The sequence below is a fragment of the Piliocolobus tephrosceles genome, chromosome 4 (assembly GCF_002776525.5).
Source record: "Piliocolobus tephrosceles isolate RC106 chromosome 4, ASM277652v3, whole genome shotgun sequence".
Classification (NCBI taxonomy): Eukaryota; Metazoa; Chordata; class Mammalia; order Primates; family Cercopithecidae; genus Piliocolobus; species Piliocolobus tephrosceles.
Window position 1 is genome coordinate 44,521,524 of NC_045437.1, and position 22,297 is coordinate 44,543,820.

The 22,297-nt window shown below is 36.0% G+C and overlaps 1 protein-coding gene across 1 annotated transcript in view; it reads right to left on the reverse strand.

Moving 5' to 3' along the window:
• HCN1 (hyperpolarization activated cyclic nucleotide gated potassium channel 1) overlaps window positions 1-22,297 on the reverse strand; it is a 417,480-nt gene that overhangs the window by 35,097 nt on the left and 360,086 nt on the right. The window contains exon 6 of the mRNA XM_023216595.2: window positions 8,077-8,317. Within this exon, the coding sequence (XP_023072363.1) occupies window positions 8,077-8,317 (241 nt within the window). The remainder of the gene's footprint in view (window positions 1-8,076; window positions 8,318-22,297) is intronic.

Sequence of the window (22,297 nt, forward strand, 5' to 3'; positions counted from 1 at the left end):
AGCTGCGTCCATGTCCCTACAAAGGACGCAAACTCATCCTTTTTTATGGCTGCATAGTATTCCATGGTGTATATGTGCCACATTTTCTTAATCCAGTCTGTCACTGATGGACATTTGGGTTGATTCCAAGTCTTTGCTATTGTGAATAGTGCCACAATAAACATACGTGTGCATGTGTCTTTGTAGTAGAATAATTTATAATCCTTTGGGTATATACCCAGTAGTGGGATGGCTGGGTCGTATGGTACATCTAGTATCTAGATCCTTGTTGGACTCGGGAAGGGGAACATCACACACTGGGGCCTATCATGGGGAGGGGGGAGGGGGGAGGGATTGCATTGGGGAGTTATACCTGATATAAATGATGAATTGATGGGTGCTGACGAGTTGATGGGTGCAGCACACCAACATGGCACAGATATACATATGTAACAAGCCTGCATGTTATGCACATGTACCCTAGAACTTAAAGTATAATAAAATAAATAAATAAATAAATAAATAAATAAAAATTAAAAAAAATACTGATCTAGAAACATACTCCTTCATTATTGTAGACATAAATCAAGTTATGCATAGAATTCAAAACGTTTGCATTTGATCTTTCTTTAAATAAGTCTCCTTAGTTTACTATTCTGCCCTCTATTTTATTGAGGTTTAATGTTTTGTGAACTGATTATGTTTGTTTAGTTAGACATATTAGAAGAGGGAAAAGAGCATTCCTCAGCCTACCTCCGGTTCTTCTGCTTAACAATACTATGAACTTGTCATGCTCAACTTATACAAATATAAAACTAGTATAATATAAAATTTGGCATTATTGATCTCAAGATTTCATATTAGATAATGAAATAGGTAGGGTTTGTATAATATGTATAGCTTATTAAATAAGTACATGCTATTAGATTTTGACTGCCTTGTATTATCTTCTTTGATGTCTAAAACTGCATGTTGATATTGAAAGTAATGTAGACTTATTTTTTTTCCATAAACTGCCCATAAAAGATTTGTGCTTCTGGTACCCTTGAGGTCCACCAATAGCCACCCCATGTCATCGTAGTGAAAATATGAATGAGGCTAAAAGCTCTGAATGGAAACAAAATAGTATTTTACATAATTTCTTACTCAAGTGAGTTTGGTTAAATAAATAACAATGGAAGAATATTATTTTTCTCTTTTACATGGAACATTTATCAAGATTTAGGGCCATAAAACACATCTCAGGAAACAGAAAATAATGAGAATCATACAAGGTAAATTTTCAGGTCACAATGAACTAACCGAGAAACCAACAGCAGAAAGACAGAAAATCCCTATATATTTAACACACTTAAAAACCATATGGGACAAAGACAAAGTCTTAGATAATATTAAAAAAAGAAAACGAAAATTAAAATATGACACCAAGTTTGCAGGAGGTAGAAAATGAAGTTCTTAGACAGGAATTTATACTACATAGTATTAAACAAATATATTAGAACAGAAAAAAGATTGAAAAATCAATATTCTAAGCTTCCATCTTAGCAAAATAGACTAAGGAATGCAATTTAAGCTCAAAGCCCCAAAACTAAGAATACTATGAAAATTATGATAGAAATCAATAAAAATGGAAACAGGAAACAATAGAGAAAATCAATGAAGTGCAACTGTAGCTCTTGGAAAATATATTTTTTAAGATTTTCTAGGAAGACTGACCAAGAAAAAAGAAAGTAAACATTATGAACATCAAAAATGAAAAGGGGTCATCACTATTGATCTTGGGGACACTAAAAGAACGATCAAAGCATACTACAAAGAACTCAGTAGATGCAGTGGAGCAATTCCTGGAAAGTACAAACTAACAAAATTCACATAATGAGAACCATATAACCTAAATAACTTTATATCCACAAGGAATTGGATAAATTATTCTATGACCTTGCAAAAAATAAATCACCAGGCCCAAAAGTTGTCACCAGTAAATTCTACCAAAATTTTAAGGAAGAAAAGATATCAATTCTCCACAATCTTTTCCAGAAAATAGAAGAAGAAGGAGCACCTTCTAATCTATTCTATAAAGTGAGAATCAGCCAAATACAAAAATCAGAAAGCACATTACCTGAATAAAAATGCACAGAATATTATATCTTAAAAAGACAGAGACAAAATCATGACCGAAATATTAGCAAATCAAATCCAATACATTTTACACATTTTGATGAAATAAAAGTTATATTAGGCATGCAAGGCTGGTTCAACACTTAAAATTAAAATCAATCAAAACAATTCACCACATTGACAGACTAGAGAAGAAAAAACATATGATCACAGACTTGGCATAGAAAAACACACATTTGACAATACCCAACATTCATTCATGATAAAAAAAAAAAAAAAAAAAAAACTGTTCAATTAGCACCATACTTAATGGTAATAGGTGGATGCTTTCTCCCAAAATCAAGATTAGGGGAAAGATGTTACTATGGTTTGAATATGTGTCACCTTCAAAACTCCTTGAAATTTAATACCCAATATGGCAGTATTGAGAGGTGAAGTCTTTACGAGTTGACTGGATCATGAGGGCTCTGCCTTTATAAACTGATTAATCCATTCATGGATTAATGGGTTGATGTATAAATGGTTTATAATCAGAGATAACTGGTAGCTTTATAAAAAGAGAAAGAAGAACTTGGTCTTCCACATGAGCACTCTCAGCTCTCTCACTATGTGATACCCTGCACCAACTCAGGGCTTTCCAGATCTTTATTTCAATTACCATTCTCCAATTATAGAATCCAAGGCTCCTTGAAGAAATGAATACTTTTAGACTGATAGGAACTATTCAGGATGAGCTAGGAGCATACTGTGGTGACAGGAAATAAGAAAAAGTTTACCCACAATAATAAGGACAAAGGGACACAGGCGCTAATTGAAAGAGATTCCAATAGCCAAAGATGAAACAATCTGAGCAACAGAATTAATAAAGTAGTACTGGATTATAACCTAAATTATAAAATAAATATCCAAGTGTCCATACTGATACAAAAAGGATTGTATAAATCAATAAATAATGAAAAGGAATAGGTAAATTTCCTGTTCAGAATGATTTCAAGTTATTTATGTCATACTTGGCCTTTAAGGAAGTGGAACAATACTACCCACTCCTTACTTGTGGGCTGTGTGTGATGACTATCTTCCAAAGAGTACAGTATGGAATGAGAGGGGAAGAAAAATTAACTTTACAATGGAGATGACTTACAAATCCTAACTCAAGTTAGATGATTAAGGTTAACATCAACAGCAATAAGATATATTCATAGTATGCACTCTCAATATGATGTGATGAGAATGGTATTTTAAGTCTTGTTTTTCTTCCCCGAAACAATTACTCCAATCTAATCTTGAGAAAAGCATCAGACAAATCCCAACTGAGGGACATTCTACAAGATACCTTAACCAGTGCTTCAAATTACCCAAGAAGAAGGAAATTCTAAGAAATTTTAATGATAAAAAGTAGCCAAAGAAGACATTACTGCTAAATGTCAGGTGGTATTATGTATCGGATTCTGAACAGAAAAAGGACATTGGGTAAAGATGGGAAAAATTTTAATGAAAAATGCACTTTATTAAGTATTTTAACAGTGAATCAATGTTGGTTCATTAGTTTTGACCAACATACCATAGTAATGCAAGGTGTTTACATTGGAATTATCTGTATGATCTTTGCAATAATTTTGTAAATATAAACACCCTGTAATAAAAGGGAAATAAAAGTTTAAAAGTAAAAAGGGAACCATATATCTATATCAATATCTTCATGTCTCTCACTCTCTGTCTCTGTAACTATTTATTTTTAATTTAAAAATTCTTTTGAATCATCTGAGGATTTTTGTCAACATACTGGTGATTGGATTTCAACTCCACTCAATTATATGAGAAAATATAGAGTAGTTTTTTTGGCATTGGCATCAAATTTTTTTAAAGCTTCCCAGGAGATAGTAATGTGTACTCAGTATTATGAACAATTGAATTAGATGAACCGAATGGTTACTCCTAAAGAAATAGAAAACCTGAGTATCTTAATAACCATAAAATACAAGGAATCAAATGCAAGTGGCTTTATTTGTGAAGCCTATCAAATTTTCAAATAACAGGTAATGCCTAGATTGTTTAAACTTCTCTAAAACAGAGAATACTTTTTGAAAAAGTTTCATTATTCTTTCTAAGAAGTGAGCATAACCTGATATCGTAAGTCATCTAATAGATCACAAAAATGACCCCAATAAAAACAACATTATATGTAGACCAATCTCACTCATGGACAGAGATGCTACACTATGTTAAAGAAATAATACATCAAGAAAAAATAGTTTTAATCTCATAAATGATCTTATGATTTAACATAAGGATATTCATTGATGTGATTCACTGTACTAATAGTTTAACCCAAATAAATCCAGGGAGGAACATATTCCAGTCTTTGTATAAAACCTTAGTCATATTACCAAATTAACTGTAAGGTATTTAAAAGCTCCTTTGAATTCACAAAACATATGTCGACTTCACAAATCCTGTCTTTGTGCATAATAACACTTCAAAAAATTCTTTTCAAATGTTTCTTCTACATATTCATCAAATCCCCAGAAATTGACTCAAAGACTTTTTCTCCTACAAATTTATCCCCAAACCTGGCCTATACATATACAGTTCACTACTTAACACAGGTTTGAACTACGCAAGTCCATTTACAGGTGGATTTTCTTCTGCCTCTGCCACCGCAAGAGAGTAAAAGTAACCCCTTCTCTTCCTTCTCCTCCTCATCCGACTCAACATAAAAATGATGAGGATGAAGACCTTGATGATGATCCATTTATTATGATGATCTATTTATTATGATGAATAGTAAATATATTTTCTCTTCCTTATTAATTTTTAAATATTTTATATTCTTTAGCTAACTTAATTGTAAGAATACAGTATCAAATATATACAGCATACAAAATGTTTTAAACAACTATTTATATTATTTGTAAGGCTTCCAGCCAACAGTAGGCTACTATTAGTCAAGATTTTGCAGAGTCAAAAATTATGTGCAGATTTTTGACAGAGTAGGGGTTGGTATACCTAATCTCCACGTTTTTCAAGATCAACTGTTTACTTTCATTTCTTATCCCATCTAACTTCAATACTCTCTTTCATTTTTCCCTTCATTCAAACATTAGTCTTCTGTACTTTCTGAAGCAGATCCTGTTAGATTCATAGTTTTTCCTAATCGGTGTTTTTCTTAAAATAACCTGCACAAAAGGCTAAGAGGCCAATGAGACAACACAGAATCATTTTAACAAGAAAGAAGAGTGGGAAGAAATGGAAAGCTTCAAAATGGAACTTCAAAATTGTCTTTAATTGGTGAGCAGGAATTTAAAGAAGTTAATTAATTTGAGGTAATATGTTTCACTCAGTCATAATAGATTAATGGGTTATAACCTCATGGTTATTTTGATACAGTTAAAAAATGCACTTACCAAAATTCAAAAATTTTCCTAATAAATATATCTTAGCTGTAAATGAGGAACATTTCTTAAAGTCAGCATATTATTAAGGAATCACTCCATCAATGATTTTGGAAAAATTGTCTCTTTGGGGGAACAAATGGGGATAATACAGAATATTTCACATTATACTCACAAATATACTTTGGATGGGTTAATACTAAAACAAAAATGTATTAATTACATTTTAAATTAATACTAAAACAAAAATATGTATAATAATATAATATAATAAATTATAATAACAAAGTAGTCCTGAAAAAATGTAGTAAAACTAAATAAAATACATAAAAATGTGAAAAACAATTCCAGCCAGGTGGCCATGCCTGTAATTCCAGAAATTTGGGAGGTCAAGGGAGGAAGATTGTTTGAGCCCAGGAGTTAGAGACCAGCCTGGGTAACATGGTGACACCCCCTCTTTACAAAAAATTAAAAAATAGGAAAGCAGGGCATGGAGGCATATGCCTGTGGTCCCAGCTACTAGGGAGGCTGAGGTGGGAGAATCACTTGAGCCGGCAGTGAGCCATAATCATGCCAGTGCATTCCAGCCTAGGTGACAGAGGGAGACCCTATCATTAAAAAAAAAAAAAAAAAAAAAAAAAAAGAAAGATAAGAAAAGCATTTCCATTAGTTTGCAGTGTGTAAAACTCACTTACAGAACATACAATCTTTAATGCCCTAAGAAAAAAATAGGCAGATTTAAATCAACAATAATGAGGATCAAAATGATGACAGATATTATAAACAAAATTAAGAACAAGCAACAAATTAGGAGAAAATAGTTGCATCATATAAAATATATATCTGGAACATTCCTATAAATTAGATTTACAAAGGCAAACAACAGAATGGAAACATGTGCAAAGAATAGGAACAAAAAAATAAATCCAAGCAATTAGCAACTCTAACAAGAAATTTCTCAACCTCCCAGAAATAGCAAAAATGCAAACAGAAATGCAAATGATTAGGGTGTGTCCTTTTGTTTATTAACAAGATAGTATGTTTTGGCTCTGTGTCCCCCCGACAAATTTCGTCTCGAATTGTAATCCTCATATGCTAAGAATGTTAAGAGAGGGACCTGAGGGGATGTGGATCATGCTGGCAGGTCCCCCCATGCTGTTCTCATGGTGGTGAGGGAGTTCTCAGGAGTTCTGATGGTTTAAGTGGCAGTTTCCCCTGCACTTTCTCTCTCTTGCTGCTTGTGAAGCAGTTGCTTGTCTCTCCTTCACCTTCTGCCATGATTTTAAGTTTCCTGAGGTGCCCCGCCCCCAGCTATGTGGAACTGTGAGATAATTAAATATCTATTCTTTATAAATTATCCAGTCTCAGGTATTTATAGTAGTGTGAAAATGGACTAATACACAAGAAAAAACTAAAACTGAATTGGCAAAGCAAACAGGCAGGCTTATCAAAGAAGCAATTGGGTGTTATTTGTCTAAGTATAAAAATAAGATCAAATAGTGTTTGACCCAGTAAATCAATTTCTAGGCATTTTTTGTACATGTGTAGAAACATATATATGCATTATATATATAATTTTAATAAAAAATTGGAAATTAATATGGTTTGGCTGTGTCTCCATTCAAATCTCAACTTGAATTATACCTCTGAGAATTCCCACATGTTATGGGAGGGACCCAGGGGGAGGTAATTGAATCACAGGGACCGGTCTTCCCCATGCTATTCTCATGATAGTGAATAAGTCTCACGAGATCTGATGGGTTCATCAGGGGTTTCTGCTTTTGCTTTTTCCTCATTATCTCTTGCTGCCATCATGTAAGAAGTACCTTTTACCTTCTGCCATGATTCTGAGGCCTCCCCAGCTATGTGAAACTATAAGTCCAATTAAACCTCTTTTTGTTCCCAGTTTCAGGTACGTCTTTATCAGCAGTGTGCAAACAAACTAACACAGAAACAATACAAATTTTCATAAATTTTTAGCAAGGTAAATTGCCATCTAACTAGAGGCTACATTTTGCAGCCTTCCTTAGGCTTGAAGGTAATCCTATACTAATTCTGGGCAATCATATGTGAATAGCAATGATTTTTGCAATTTCTGGGCAGTAGGAATATCAAACAGTAGCTGTTAGTTTTTCATTTCTTCTATTATTTCTGCCCCATTATAAGAGCCATATCAAAACATGGCGGAGAAGAATCAGCTCCTCTTGTGGAGATGACAAAAATGAAACAAAACATTTTAGTGGATGGATGGAATCTAGGTCACCAAAAACTGTTGTAGAGAAAGCCTGCCAACCCTCCTGGAACTTTTGTGTAGGAGAAAATCATACTTTCCATTTGACTGAAGCCCCTAATATTTGGTTCTAGATAAAGAGGTTGAAATAATACCTCAACCAATGTAGTAGTAAATCATACACATTGAGCCTGTGACTCTGAAATGTGAAAGCACTGTTATAGACACTTTTATCAGAATTCACATGCAGGTTTACATTCAAAACCAACAAAGTGACATGCTGACATCTCCAAAATTCTTAAAGACACAAATCTCAAGCAGCTTAGATTTTATCTTAGTTGCATCTTTTTTACTAACCTCCAAAGTAAGAGCCATCTGTCAGCTTCATTTCTTTACTGGATTTTGTAATGACACCAGCAACACCATGTTGAATGAAATACATTTTTTTACCCACGGCTCCTTCTCGTATGATATAATCTCCAGGTTGAAACACCTCAAATCTCAACTTGCTCAGCATGGCAGTCACAAAATTAGGATCCGCATTAGCAAATAAAGGCATTGTAGCCACCAGTTTCCGACAGTTGAAGTTGACTATCTCCTAAAGATGTCAAGAGTAAACAAATATTAAGAGAGATATTAATCATATCTGGAAGAAAAACATGCTGAAATTAAAAAAAAATAGATATAGTATAACATTGCAATTTAAATTTAGATACAAAAATTCATAAATTACAGTAATGCACATCACATTACAGTCAGGATTGTGTTTTATTTTGACGTTGAAATTTTTGTATTCCCAGAACCTAGTGTATAAGAATATATTAAATATTCGATAAATGTTAATTCAATATATGAAAATCTCATCTTTTAAAACTTCCCGTTTCTTTACTATTGTGTATATGAAGCTAAAACTTCTAAAATGTGAATATATTTTATTCTTCATTTTATTTTTGATTTATGAAGAATGAAAGCCATATCACTTCCTATTAGCTATGACATTGCTGCTTCTGTTGTCTGGGCCCAAATACCAGACAAAAGCATTTTGATGTTTTTTTTTTTTGTTAGTGTCATTCACATTAGAGTGAGGACAATGGATAGTACAGAAAAAGGTAAGTAGTAAGTACTGAATAAATATGTATGCATATAAAGGAAGCAGTGAAGAAGGAAGAAATGAAGGAGGGGAGGAAGGAAAGAAAGAAAGGAGGAAGGGAGGGAACAGGTGGGAAGGAAAGAAGGAATGGATTAAAGAAGAAACAGGCAGGGAGGGAAGGAGGAAGAATAAAGAAGGAAGGAAAGAAGGAAGGAAGGAGGGAGGGAAAGAATGAATGAATGAAGGAGGGAAGGAAGGGAGGGAGGGAGAAAGGAAGGGAGGAAGGTGGAGTTTCAGTTGTAAAAAAGTATTCACAAACACTAATTTTATTCTCGTTGGGAGATGGTTACTTAAAACTCAGCTTTCTCAAGCAAATGGCTTGAGAGACAAGTCTTCTGCATTACAAAATTTGTTTTTACTATTCCAAATATTTCTATACAAAAGCAACAGGAAGATAAAAAGTTAAATGTGGAGTTAAAAGAAGACAGAGCTATGTCATGAAAATAGCTAGATTAGTTGATTGAGAGTTAATTATTTCACATATAAAATGACATAGAATAATACTGTGTAGGAAATTGAAAATGACTCAGATTATAGAGAAAATAATTTTTCATACTGGGGGTAGAGCAAGATGGCCGAATAGCAACAGCTCCAGTCTCCAACTCCCAGCGCGAGTGACACAGAAGACTGGTGATTTCTGCATTTTCAACTGAGGTACTGGGGTCATCTCACTGGGGAGTGCCGGACAATCGGTGGCGGTCAGCTGCTGCAGCCTGACCAGCGAAAGCTGAAGCAGGGCGAGGCATCGCCTCACTTGGGAAGCGCAAGGGGGAAGGGAATACCTTTTCATAGCCAGGGGAACTGAGACACACAACACATGGAAAATCGGATAACTCCCACACCAATACTGCGCTGTAAGCAAACGGGCACACCAGGAGAATATATCCCACACCTGGCCGGAAGGGTCCCACACCCACAGAGCCTCCCTCATTGCTAACACAGCAGTCTGTGGTGATCTAACTGCAAGGCAGCAGCGAGGGTGGGGGAGGGGCGCCCGCCATTGCTGAGGCTTAAGTAGGTAAACAAAGCCGCTGGGAAGCTCGAACTGGGTGGAGCTCACAGCAGCCCAAGGAAACCTGCCTGTCTCTGTAGACTCCACCTCAGGGGACAGGGCACAGCTAAAAAACAACAGGGGAAGCAGCAGAGGCCTGTGCAGACGCGAAAGACTCTGTCTGACAGCTTTGAAGAGAGCAGGGATCTCCCAACACGGAGGTTGAGATCTGAGAAGGGACAGACTGCCTGCTCAAGTGGGTCCCTGACCCCTGAGTAGCCTAACTGGGAGACATCCCCCACTAGGAGCGGTCTGACACCCCACACCTCACAGGGTGGAGTACACCCCTGAGAGGAAGCTTCCAAAGTAAGAATCAGACAGGTACACTCGCTGTTCAGCAATATTCTATCTTCTGCAACTTCTGCTGCTGATACCCAGGCAAACAGGGTCTGGAGTGGACCTCAAGCAATCTCCAACAGACCTATAGCTGAGGATCCTGAATGTCAGAAGGAAAACTATCAAACAGGAAGGACACCTATATCAAAACCCCATTAGTATGTCACCATCATCAAAGACCAGAGACAGATAAAACCACAGAGATGGGGAAAAAGCAGGGTAGAAAAGCTGGAAATTCAAAAAATAAGAGCGCATCTCCCCCTGCAAAGGAGCGCAGCCCATCACCAGCAACAGATCAAAGCTGGTCAGAGAATGACTTTGACGAGATGAGAGAAGAAGGCTTCAGTCCATCAAACTTCTCAGAGCTAAAGGAGGAATTACGTACCCAGCGCAAAGAAACTAAAAATCTTGAAAAAAGAGGGGAAGAATTGACAGCAAGACTAATTAATGCAGAAAAGGTCATAAACGAAATGACAGAGATGAAAACCATGACACGAGAAATACGTGACAAATGCACAAGCTTCAGTAACCGACTCGATCAACTGGAAGAAAGAGTATCAGCAATTGAGGATCAAATGAATGAAATGAAGCAAGAAGAGAAACCAAAAGAAAAAAGAAGAAAAAGAAATGAACAAAGCCTGCAAGAAGTATGGGATTATGTTAAAAGACCAAATCTACGTCTGATTGGGGTGCCTGAAAGTGAGGGGGGAAATGGAACCAAGTTGGAAAACACTCTTCAGGATATCATCCAGGAGAACTTCCCCAACCTAGCAGGGCAGGCCAACATTCAAATTCAGGAAATACAGAGAACGCCACAAAGATACTCCTCCAGAAGAGCAACTCCAAGACACATAATTGCCAGATTCACCAAAGTTGAAATGAAGGAAAAAATCTGAAGGGCAGCCAGAGAGAAAGGTCGGGTTACCCATAAAGGGAAGCCCATCAGACTAACAGCAGATCTCTCGGCACAAACTCTATAAGCCAGAAGAGAGTGGGGGCCAATATTCAACGTTCTTAAAGAAAAGAATTTTAAACCCAGAATTTCATATCCAGCCAAACTAAGCTTCATAAGTGAAGGAGAAATAAAATCCTTTACAGATAAGCAAATGCTTAGAGATTTTGTCACCACCAGGCCTGCCTTACAAGAGACCCTGAAGGAAGCCCTAAACATGGAAAGGAACAACAGGTACCAGCCATTGCAAAAACATGCCAAAATGTAAAGACCATCGAGGCTAGGAAGAAACTGCATCAACTAATGAGCAAAATAACCAGTTAATATCATAATGGCAGGATCAAGTTCACACATAACAATATTAACCTTAAATGTAAATGGACTAAATGCTCCAATTAAAAGACACAGACTGGCAAACTGGATAAAGAGTGAAGACCCATCAGTCTGCTGTCTTCAGGAGACCCATCTCACATGCAGAGACATACATAGGCTCAAAATAAAGGGATGGAGGAAGATCTACCAAGCAAATGGAGAAAAAAAAAAAGCAGGGGTTGCAATCCTAGTCTCTGATAAAACAGACTTTAAACCATCAAAGATCAAAAGAGACAAAGAAGGACATTACATAATGGTAAAGGGATCAATTCAACAGGAAGAGCTAACTATCCTAAATATATATGCACTCAATACAGGAGCACCCAGATTCATAAAGCAAGTCCTTAGAGACTTACAAAGAGACTTAGACTCCCATACACTAATAATGGGAGACTTCAACACTCCACTGTCAACATTAGACAGATCAACGAGACAGAAAGTTAACAAGGATATCCAGGAATTGAACTCATCTCTGCACCAAGTGGACCTAATAGACATCTAGAGAACTCTCCAGCCCAAATCAACAGAATATACATTCTTCTCAGCACCACATGGCACTTATTCCAAAATTGACCACATAATTGGAAGTAAAGCACTCCTCAGAAAATGTACAAGAACAGAAATTATAACAAACTGTCTCTCAGACCACAGTGCAATCAAACTAGAACTCAGGACTAAGAAACTCAATCAAAACTGCTCAACTACATGGAAACTGAACAACCTGCTCCTGAATGACTACTGGGTACATAACGAATGAAAGCAGAAATAAAGATGTTCTTTGAAACCAATGAGAACAAAGATACAACATACCAGAATCTCTGGGACACATTTAAAGCAGTGTGTAGAGGGAAATTTATAGCACTAAATGACCACAAGAGAAAGCAGGAAAGATCTAAATTTGACACTCGAACATCACAATTAAAAGAACTAGAGAGGCAAGAGCAAACACATTCAAAAGCTAGCAGAAGGCAAGAAATAACTAAGATCAGAGCAGAACTGAAGGAGATAGAGACACAAAGAACCCTCCAAAAAATAAATGAATCCAGGAGTTGGTTTTTTGAAAAGATCAACAAAATTGACAGACCACTAGCAAGACTAATAAAGAAGAAAAGAGAGAGGAATCATATAGATGCATTAAAAAATGATAAAGGGGATATCACCACCGACCCCACAGAAATACAAACTACCGTCAGAGAATACTATAAACACCTTTATGCAAATCAACTAGAAAATCTAGAAGAAATGGATAATTTCCCGGACACTTACACTCTCCCATGACTAAACCAGGAAGAAGTTGAATCCCTGAATAGACCAATAGCAGGCCCTGAAATTGAGGCAACAATTAATAGCCTACCAACCAAAAAAAGTCCAGGACCAGATGGATTCACAGCTGAATTCTACCAGAGGTACAAGGAGGAGCTGGTACCATTCCTTCTGAAACTATTCCAATCAATAGAAAAAGAGGGAATCCTCTCTAACTCATTTTATGAGGCCAACATCATCCTGATACCAAAGCCTGGCAGAGACACAACAAAAAAGAGAATTTTAGACCAATATCCCTGATGAACATTGATGCACAATCCTCAATTAAATACTGGCAAACCGGATTCAGCAGCACATCAAAAAGCTTATCCACCATGATCAAGTGGGCTTCATCCCTGGGATGCAAGGCTGGTTCAACATCTGCAAATCAATAAACGTAAACCAGCATATAAACAGAACCAAAGACAAGAACCACATGATTATCTCAATAGATGCAGAAAAGGCTTTTGACAAAATTCAACAGCCCTTCATGCTAAAAACGCTCAATAAATTCGGTATTGATGAAACATACCTCAAAATAATAAGAGCTATTTATGACAAACCCACAGCTAATATCATACTGAATGGGCAAAAACTGGAAGAATTCCCTTTGAATGAACTTCCATTCACGATTGCTTCAAAGAGAATAAAATACCTAGGAATCCAACTTATAAGGGATGTAAAGGACCTCTTCAAGGAGAACTACAAACCACTGCTCAGTGAAATAAAAGAGGACACAAACAAATGGAAGAACATACCATGCTCATGGATAGGAAGAATCAATATCGTGAAAATGGCCGTACTGCACAAGGTTATTTATAGATTCAATGCCATCCCCATCAAGCTACCATTGAGTTTCTTCACAGACTTGGAAAACACTGCTTTAAAGTTCATATGCAACCAAAAAAGAGCCCGCATTGCCAAGACAATCGTAAGTCAAAAGGACAAAGCTGGAGGCGTCACGCTACCTGACTTCAAACTATACTACAAGGCTACAGTAACCAAAACAGCATGGTACTGGTACCAAAACAGAGATATAGACCAATGGAACAGAACAGAGTCCTCAGAAATAATACCACACATCTACAGCCATCTGATCTTTGACAAACCTGAGAGAAACAAGAAATAGGGAAAGGATTCCCTGTTTAATAAATAGTGCTGGGAAAATTGGCTAGCCATAAGTAGAAAGCTGAAATTGGATCCTTTCCTCACTCCTTATATGAAGATTAATTCAAGATGGATTAGAGACTTAAATCTTAGACCTAATACCATAAAAACCCTAGAAGAAAATCTAGGTAGTACCATTCAGGACATAGGCATGGGCAAGGACTTCATGTCTAAAACACCAAAAGCAATGGCAGCAAAAGCCAAAATTGACAAATGGGATCTCATTTAACTAAAGAGCTTCTGCACAGCAAAAGAAACTACCATCAGAGTGAACAGGCAACCTACAGAATGGGAGAAAATTTTTGCAATCTACTCATCTGACAAAGGGCTAATTTCCAGAATCTACAAAGAACTCAAACAAATATAGAAAAAAAAAAAAAAAAAAAAACAACCCCATCAAAAAGTGGGGAAATGATATGAACAGACATTTCTCAAAAGAAGATATTCATACAGCCAACAGATACATGAAAAAATGCTCATCATCACTCGCCATCAGGGAAATGCAAATCAAAACCACAATGAGATGCCATCTCACACCAGTTAGAATGGCAATCATTAAAAAATCAGGAAACAACAGGTGTTGGAGAGGATGTGGAGAAATAGGATCACTTTTACACTGTTGGTGGAATTGTAAACTAGTTCAACCATTATGGAAAACAGTATGGCAATTCCTCAAGGATCTAGAACTAGATGTACCATATGACCCAGCCATCCCACTACTGGGTATATACCCAAAGGATTATAAATTATTCTACTACAAAGACACATGCACACGTATGTTTATTGCGGCACTATTCACAATAGCAAAGACTTGGAATCAACCCAAATGTCCATCAGTGACAGACTGGATTAAGAAAATGTGGCACATATACACCATGGAATACTATGCAGCCATAAAAAAGGATGAGTTTGCGTCCTTTGTAGGGACATGGACGCAGCTGGAAACCATCATTCTTAGCAAACTATCACAAGAAGAGAAAACCAAACACCACATATTCTCACTCATAGGTGGGAACTGAACAATGAGATTACTTGGACTCGGGAAGGGGAACATCACACACTGGGGCCTATCATGGAGGGGGTCGGGATTGCATTGGGGAGTTATACCTGATATAAAGGATGAATTGATGGGTGCTGACGAGTTGATGGGTGCAGCACACCAACATTGCACAAGTATACATATGTAACAAACCTGCACGTTATGCACATGTTCCCTAGATCTTAAAGTATAATGAAAATTAAAAAAAAAAAAAGTTTCATACAAAAATAATAGAGAATCCCTTCATGTTTGTACCTTGATTTGAACTATGCAAATGTTTCACTTCACTGATCTCTCATTTTTTATTTTAGGAAATAATTGCAATTATGCATAACTTGTTAATGATACATTTCATATCCAGGTGTTTCTGTTAGAACTCCATTTATTATAACACTCCTGGAATAATTTCATATTTTTGTTTGAAGAAATCTATTAATGTTTTCTTCCTTCATGCAACTTTTACTTCCCTGTAGTATTACCTGATTAAAACTGTAAATTCTAACAAAGATATGATAGAGAAAAGGTAATGAGACAGAATCTTCTTGGATTCTAAAAGTCTTTCATCCTCCCATGAAAACTGCTCGTTTTGAGGATGTCTAGTATATAGAAGCAATCATGTAAGTATAGAATGAAGCAAAACTTTAAAATTTTTTTTTTTTTTTTTTTTTTTGAGACGGAGTCTCGCTCTGCCGCAGGGGCTGGTGTACAGTGGCCGGATCTCAGCTCACTGCAAGCTCGGCCTCCCGGGTTCCCGCCATTCTCCTGCCTCAGCCTCCGGAGTAGCTGGGACTACAGGCGCCCGCCACCTCGCCCGGCTAGATTTTTGTATTTTTTGGTAGAGACGGGGTTTCACCATGTTAGCCAGGATGGTCTCGATCTCCTGTCCTCGTGATCCGCCCGTCTCGGCCTCCCAAAGTGCTGGGATTACAGGCTTGAGCCACCGCGCCCGGCCTAAAAAAAGTATTTTTAATCAATCACCCTTCCTTATGGCACATTGAGGTAAATAAAACACACAATTACTATCTCTAACATCCACTCAGATTACTTATGGCACTTTTTATAATTATCTCTTTTTATCAAAATATCAGATCTGAGTTAGGAGTATTATGTATATGCATTAAATTGAGGAAAGGTTGCTTGCTAAGGAAGGCAAATGCATGGTTCTGATCTTAGTAATAAGTTGCTCCAGACTATTAAGTTTATGCTGGCACTTTAAAAAATGCAATTATTTCTTTCCTGGAACATTTTGTAGTATAAGAAAGTATGTACATGCTAAAAACAAATGAAAAAACAAAAAGAAAGACCAATCCCCAGAATGAAACAGAACAAAAACCCCACAGTAATGAAGGTATTTCAAAGGGACACAAGGGCCAACTGAAAGAGCTACCAATGGCCAAACAAAGCTGGAAAAATTTGAGTAACAACAACAAAAAGTATTGGATTAAACCCAAAGTATAAAATACATAACCAAGATCACATACAAATCTAGATGACTGGCTAAACTACTAAAAAGTCAGGGATAACACATAAACTTTCTCTTTAAATTCAAAATAATTTCAAATAATTCATATAAGCACTCCTGCCTCAGAAAGTTGGAGAATAATTATCAAACCCTTAAGGATGGGCTGAGCATTGAGCATGGGGACTTCCTTCAAAGAATACAATAAGGAAAAGGGGGGAAAAGTAGCAACTTTCCAACAGAGAAACATGAAAAACTCCACCTCAAGTCAGACGATCAATGTTAACATCAACAGTGCTAAATCATATTGGTAGCATGTACTCTTGGTATGATGTAATCAGAAGGGCATTTTACTTTTGTGGCATTCCTGCACCAAACCCATAATCCCAGTTTAATTATGACAAAACCATCAGCAACCCCAAATTCAGGAAAATTCTATGCAATATTTGGCCAGTTCTCCTCAAGATGATTAAGGTAATCAAAAATAAGGACATTTGGAAAAAAACTGTCCCAGACAAAGGGAGACTAAGGAGACAGGACAACTGACCATAATGTGGTATCCTGGATGAGATCTTAGGATAGAAAAAAAGAACTTTAAAGCAAACTAAGGGAATCTGAATAATGTTTGGACTTAATAATAATGTATCAATTTTGAGTCATAACTGTAGTTATTACAAATGTAGCATATTAATGTAAGGTATTAAAAACAGGGGAAATTGGATGTGAGTTATATGGGAATTCTCCATACTATTTCTGAGACTTTTTTGCTTATATAGTTTGGATGCTTAGCATGCCACGTTTCATGCTGGAATCTGATCTAATATTGGAGGTGGTGCACGGGAGGAGGTGTTTCAGTCATGGGGGAGAAGAACCCACATGAATGATTTGGTGCTGTCCTTGAGTTAATGAGTGAGTTCTCACTCTCTTAGTTCCCATGAGATCTGATTGCTAAAAGGAGCCTGGCACCTACTCTCTCTCTCACGTCGTTTCTGATCATGTGACATGCAGGCTCCCCTTCCCCTTCCACCATGATTGAATATTTCCTGAGGTCCTCACTAGACACAGATGCTGGTGCCATGCATCTTGTATAGGCTGCTGAATTGTAAGACAAATCAATTTCTTTACAAATAACTCAGCCTCAGGTATTCATTTATAGCAATGAAAAATGAATTAAGACATCTGCAAATATAAAATTATTCTAAAATAAAAAGCTTATTAAAGATATAATTACTGCTCTTCATAGTTAAGAAAATATGATATTTTGTCATAGCATGTAAAGCATATTTTCTTTAATTTAACTCATTTAAAAGTTAATTTAAAAAAGATATCCTAGAAAATACTTGAAAACAATCATATCATAGTGCAGTCTGGGATTAAGCAGCAGGCTTGGGATGTGTCTGTTTATTTGCTGTGGAGTTAATAACTATAGTCTGTCATAAGAAGACAAACTGCATATATATATATATATATATAAAATGCGTTTTCAACCTCAGATAAATGTTTTTATCAAGTTTTTGTTTACTAATAAAAATCTATAATTATTTCTGTATTCTGTTCCATTGGTCTATGAGTCTGTTCTTGTACCAGTACCATGCTGTTTTGGTTACTGTAGCCCTTTAGTATAGTTTGAAGTTGGGTAGCATGATGCCTCCAGCTTTGTTCTTTTTGCTTAGGATTGTCTTGGCTATTCGGGCTAGTTTGTGGTTCCATAAGAATTTTAAAACAGTTTTTTCTAGTTCTGTGAAGAATGTCAGTGGTAGTTTAATGGGAATAGCATTGAATCTATAAATTGTTTTGGGTGGTATGGCCATTTTAACAATATTGATTCTTCTTGTCCATGAGCATGGAATGTTTTTCCATTCGTTTGTATCATCTCTGATTTCTTTGAGTAGTGGTTTGTACTCTCCTTGTAGAGATCCTTCACTTTCCTTGTCAGCTGTATTCCTAGTTATTTTATTCCTTTTGTGGCAATTGTGAATGGGATGTCTTCTGAAATTTGTGTCTCAGCTTGACTGTTGGTGTACAGGAATGCTGACACAATTTTTGTACATTGATTTTGTATCCTGAGACTTTACTAAAGTTGTTTATCAGCTTAAGAAGTTTTAGACTGACATAATGGGGTTTTCTAGACATGAGATCATGTCATCTGCAAACAGGGATAGCTTGACTTCCTCTTTTCTTATTTGGATGCCCTTTATTTACTTCTCTTGCCTAATTGCTATGGCCAGAATTTCCAATACTATGTTGAATAGGAGTGGTGAGAGAAGACATCCTAGTCTGGTGCTGGTTTTCAAAGGGAATGCTTCAGCTTTTGCCCTTTCAGTATGATGTTAGACATAGGTTTGTCATATATGGCTCTTACTATTTTGAGGTATGTTCCTTCAATACCTAATTTATTAACAGTTTTGAACATGAAGGGATATTGAATTTTAACAAAAGCCTTTTCTGCATCTATTGAGATAATCATGTGGTTTTGTTTTCAGTTCTGTTTATGTGATTAATCATATTTATTGATTTGTGTATGTTGAACTGACCTTGTATCCTGGGGATGAAGCCTACTTGATTGTGGTGGATAAGCTTTTTGATGTGCTGTTGGATTCAGTTTGACAGTATTTTGTTGAGGATATTTGCACTGATGTTCATCAAGGATATTGGGCTAAAATTTTCTTTTTTCATTGTTTCTTTGCCAGGTTTGGTATCAGAATGATGTTCCCCTCATTGAATAAGTTAGGGAGGACTCCTTCCTTTTCAATTTTTGGGAATATTTTCAGTAGGAATGCTACTTGCTCTTCTTTGTATATCTGGTAGAATTCAGCTGTGAATCCATCTGGTCTTGGACTTTTTTTGGTTGGTAGGCTATTTATTACTGCCTCAAGACTAAATGTAAAACTAAAACTATAAAAACCCTGGAAGATAACCTAGCCAATGCCATTCAGGACAGAAGCACAAGCAAATATTTTATAATGAAGATCCCAAAAACAACTGCAACCAAAGCAGAAATTGACAGATGGGAACTAATTAAACTAAAGAGCTTCTACACACCCAAATAAACTATCAACAGAGTAAATAGCCTATGGAATGGGAAAAAAATTTTTGCAAACTATGTATCTGACAAATGCCTAATATCCAGCATCTATAGTAACTTAAACAAAATTATAAGAAAAATACAAACAACCCCATTAAAAAGTGGGCAAAGGACATGAACAGACACTTCTCAAAAGAAGATATACAAGGTCAACAAGCATATCATAAAGAGCTCAACATCACTGATCATTAAAGACATGTAAATCAAAACAAAATGAGATACCATCTCACATCAGTCATAATGATTATTATTAAAAAGAAAAAATAACAGATGCTGGTGATGTTGTGGATAAAAAGGAACGTTTATACACTCTTGAAGGGAGCATAAATTAGTTCAGACATTGTGGAAGACAGTGTAGTGATTCCTTAAAGACCTGGAGACAGAAATACCATTCAACCCAGGAATTCCATTACTGGGTATATATCCAAAGGAATATAAATTGTTCTATCATAAAGACACATGCATTTGTATGTTCATTGCAGCACAATTCACAATAGTAAAGACATGGAATCAACCCAAATGTCCATCAGTGAATGACTGGATAAAGAACTTGTGGTAAATATATAGCATGGAATACTATGCAGACATAAAAAAGAATGAGAGCACGTCCTTTGCAGGGAAATGGATGGAACTGGTGGTTATTATCATTAGCAAATTAATTCAGGAATAGAAAACCAAAAGCCTCATGTTCTCACAAGTGGGAGCTAAATTAGAACACATGGACATATAGAGAGGAACAACACAAACTGGGGCCTCTTGGCGGATGGGAGGAGGGATAGAATTGAGAAAAATAATTAATGGATACTAGGCTTAATACCTGGGTGATGAAATAATCTGTACAACAAACCCCCATTATCTCCATGTTCATCTATTTAAAAAACATGCACATCCTGCACATGTACGCTTGAAATTAAAATGAAAGTTAAAAAATCTATAATTATTTCAAAGTTAGAAATATATCTTCATTTATTAAAGATACCAAAAAATGAGGGAGAAACAAAAATGTTGTTCCAAAGAAATTCTCTCTCCAAGGAATATTATTACGTAATTTATATAGCATCAATATGGTTTTTATTTTAAAACATCTCAAGTTGCCCACTAGCAAAAGGGTGGATTTCAAATGTTACTATTTAAAATACACTGGTTCAATTTCTTCCTACATTTGCAATCAGCTTATGTTAGAAAATTTGTTTAAACATCTGAGAAGGGAATTGATAATTTTTGCTGACATTTTATTTTGTTAAAATAAGTCATAAGAAATATTGGGTATAAACACCCATGCAGAAATAACATAATTTTGAAGTTAAACAACATTAAGTTCTCTGGAGTGTACTTGTTGCTTTAGTGTTGATAATTATGGCATAAGTGTTATGATCCATGGAGGGTATGGTTGCCCATAAAAGGAACAGTTCGATATAAAAGTGTTGACTGAAGAAATGCCAAGAATGTGATTTTGGTAAAATTCTTTGCATAAGGTTTCTCATTGAAAATGCATGAGACCTGCAGCTTTATTTATCCCTCTGAGGAAAAGTTCAGACAGAGCAGTAATTGCAGAGGAAGAGTACACTGGCCGCCTTGGAACCTGGAGGGAATGTTTGCCTTCAAAGTTCATCAACAGCTTTCTCAAATTTCTAGCTGTGGGCTACACACTGGGAAGCCAAGTAAATAAGCTCAGATGGGAAATGCTGCGAATTATTTCCTCAAATATTTTAAGTTAGAAAAAATCTTCGTAATCAAGAAGAGTCCACGTTGGAACCCAAGGTGTACATATATTTGTATTCATTAAGAAGCTGTCTTAAAAGATGACACGAGATAGAAATATTTATGTCAGATTTTTCTGAGATCCACCTTTCAACCAAATGGAATGGTTGTTTAAGTCTTCTAAAACATTCAGTCACACACTTGGGTGAAGATTTTTCTTATGCAACGCCCTCTTGAGGATGCTTTTCATTTGGCAAACAGTAACCCTGCTAAAGGGTAGTGCTAAGATTTTAAATCGAATTTTATATATTATATACAAGAATGAAGCAGCATAATACAATAATGAAGCAGCAATAAAGAATCCTGTTATTTGTTCTTTGGTTGACATGATGTCTATTTATTTTAGATATAAAAGTATTTGCTTACAGCAGTCCTTCCCATTATTTTGCTAAAATATGACAGGATTATTCATGTTCATTGTTTAGTCACAGTGTAGGGAGTTTCTTTTTAAGTTACAACAGAATTTGAAGTGGACAAATCCTAAGTGTACGCAAATTTTAAGTGATTTTTTTTTTTTAATATATGCACCCGTATAACCAGCTGGATTCAAATACAGACAATTTCTCAGAAGGCTCCTTTTGCCTCATCTTAGTCAACCAAGAGGTTCTAGCTATTCTGATTTCTATCACTACAGAGCAGTTCTGCTTGTTCTTGAAATTCACATAAATGAGGTAGCATACTATGTAATCTTTTGTGTCTTTGTTCTTTTACTCACCATTCTGTTAATGTGATTGCTAACTGTTGTATGGTGGAAGATCATTCTTTTTAAATTTCAGGCTGTATTTCATTTTATGGTTATACTACAATTTATTTATCCATTCTACTCTTCATAGCATTTGGGATGTTTCCAGTTTTAGGCTAATAAAATAAACATCAGTTAAAAATTAAAGGCTGGGAGGAACAT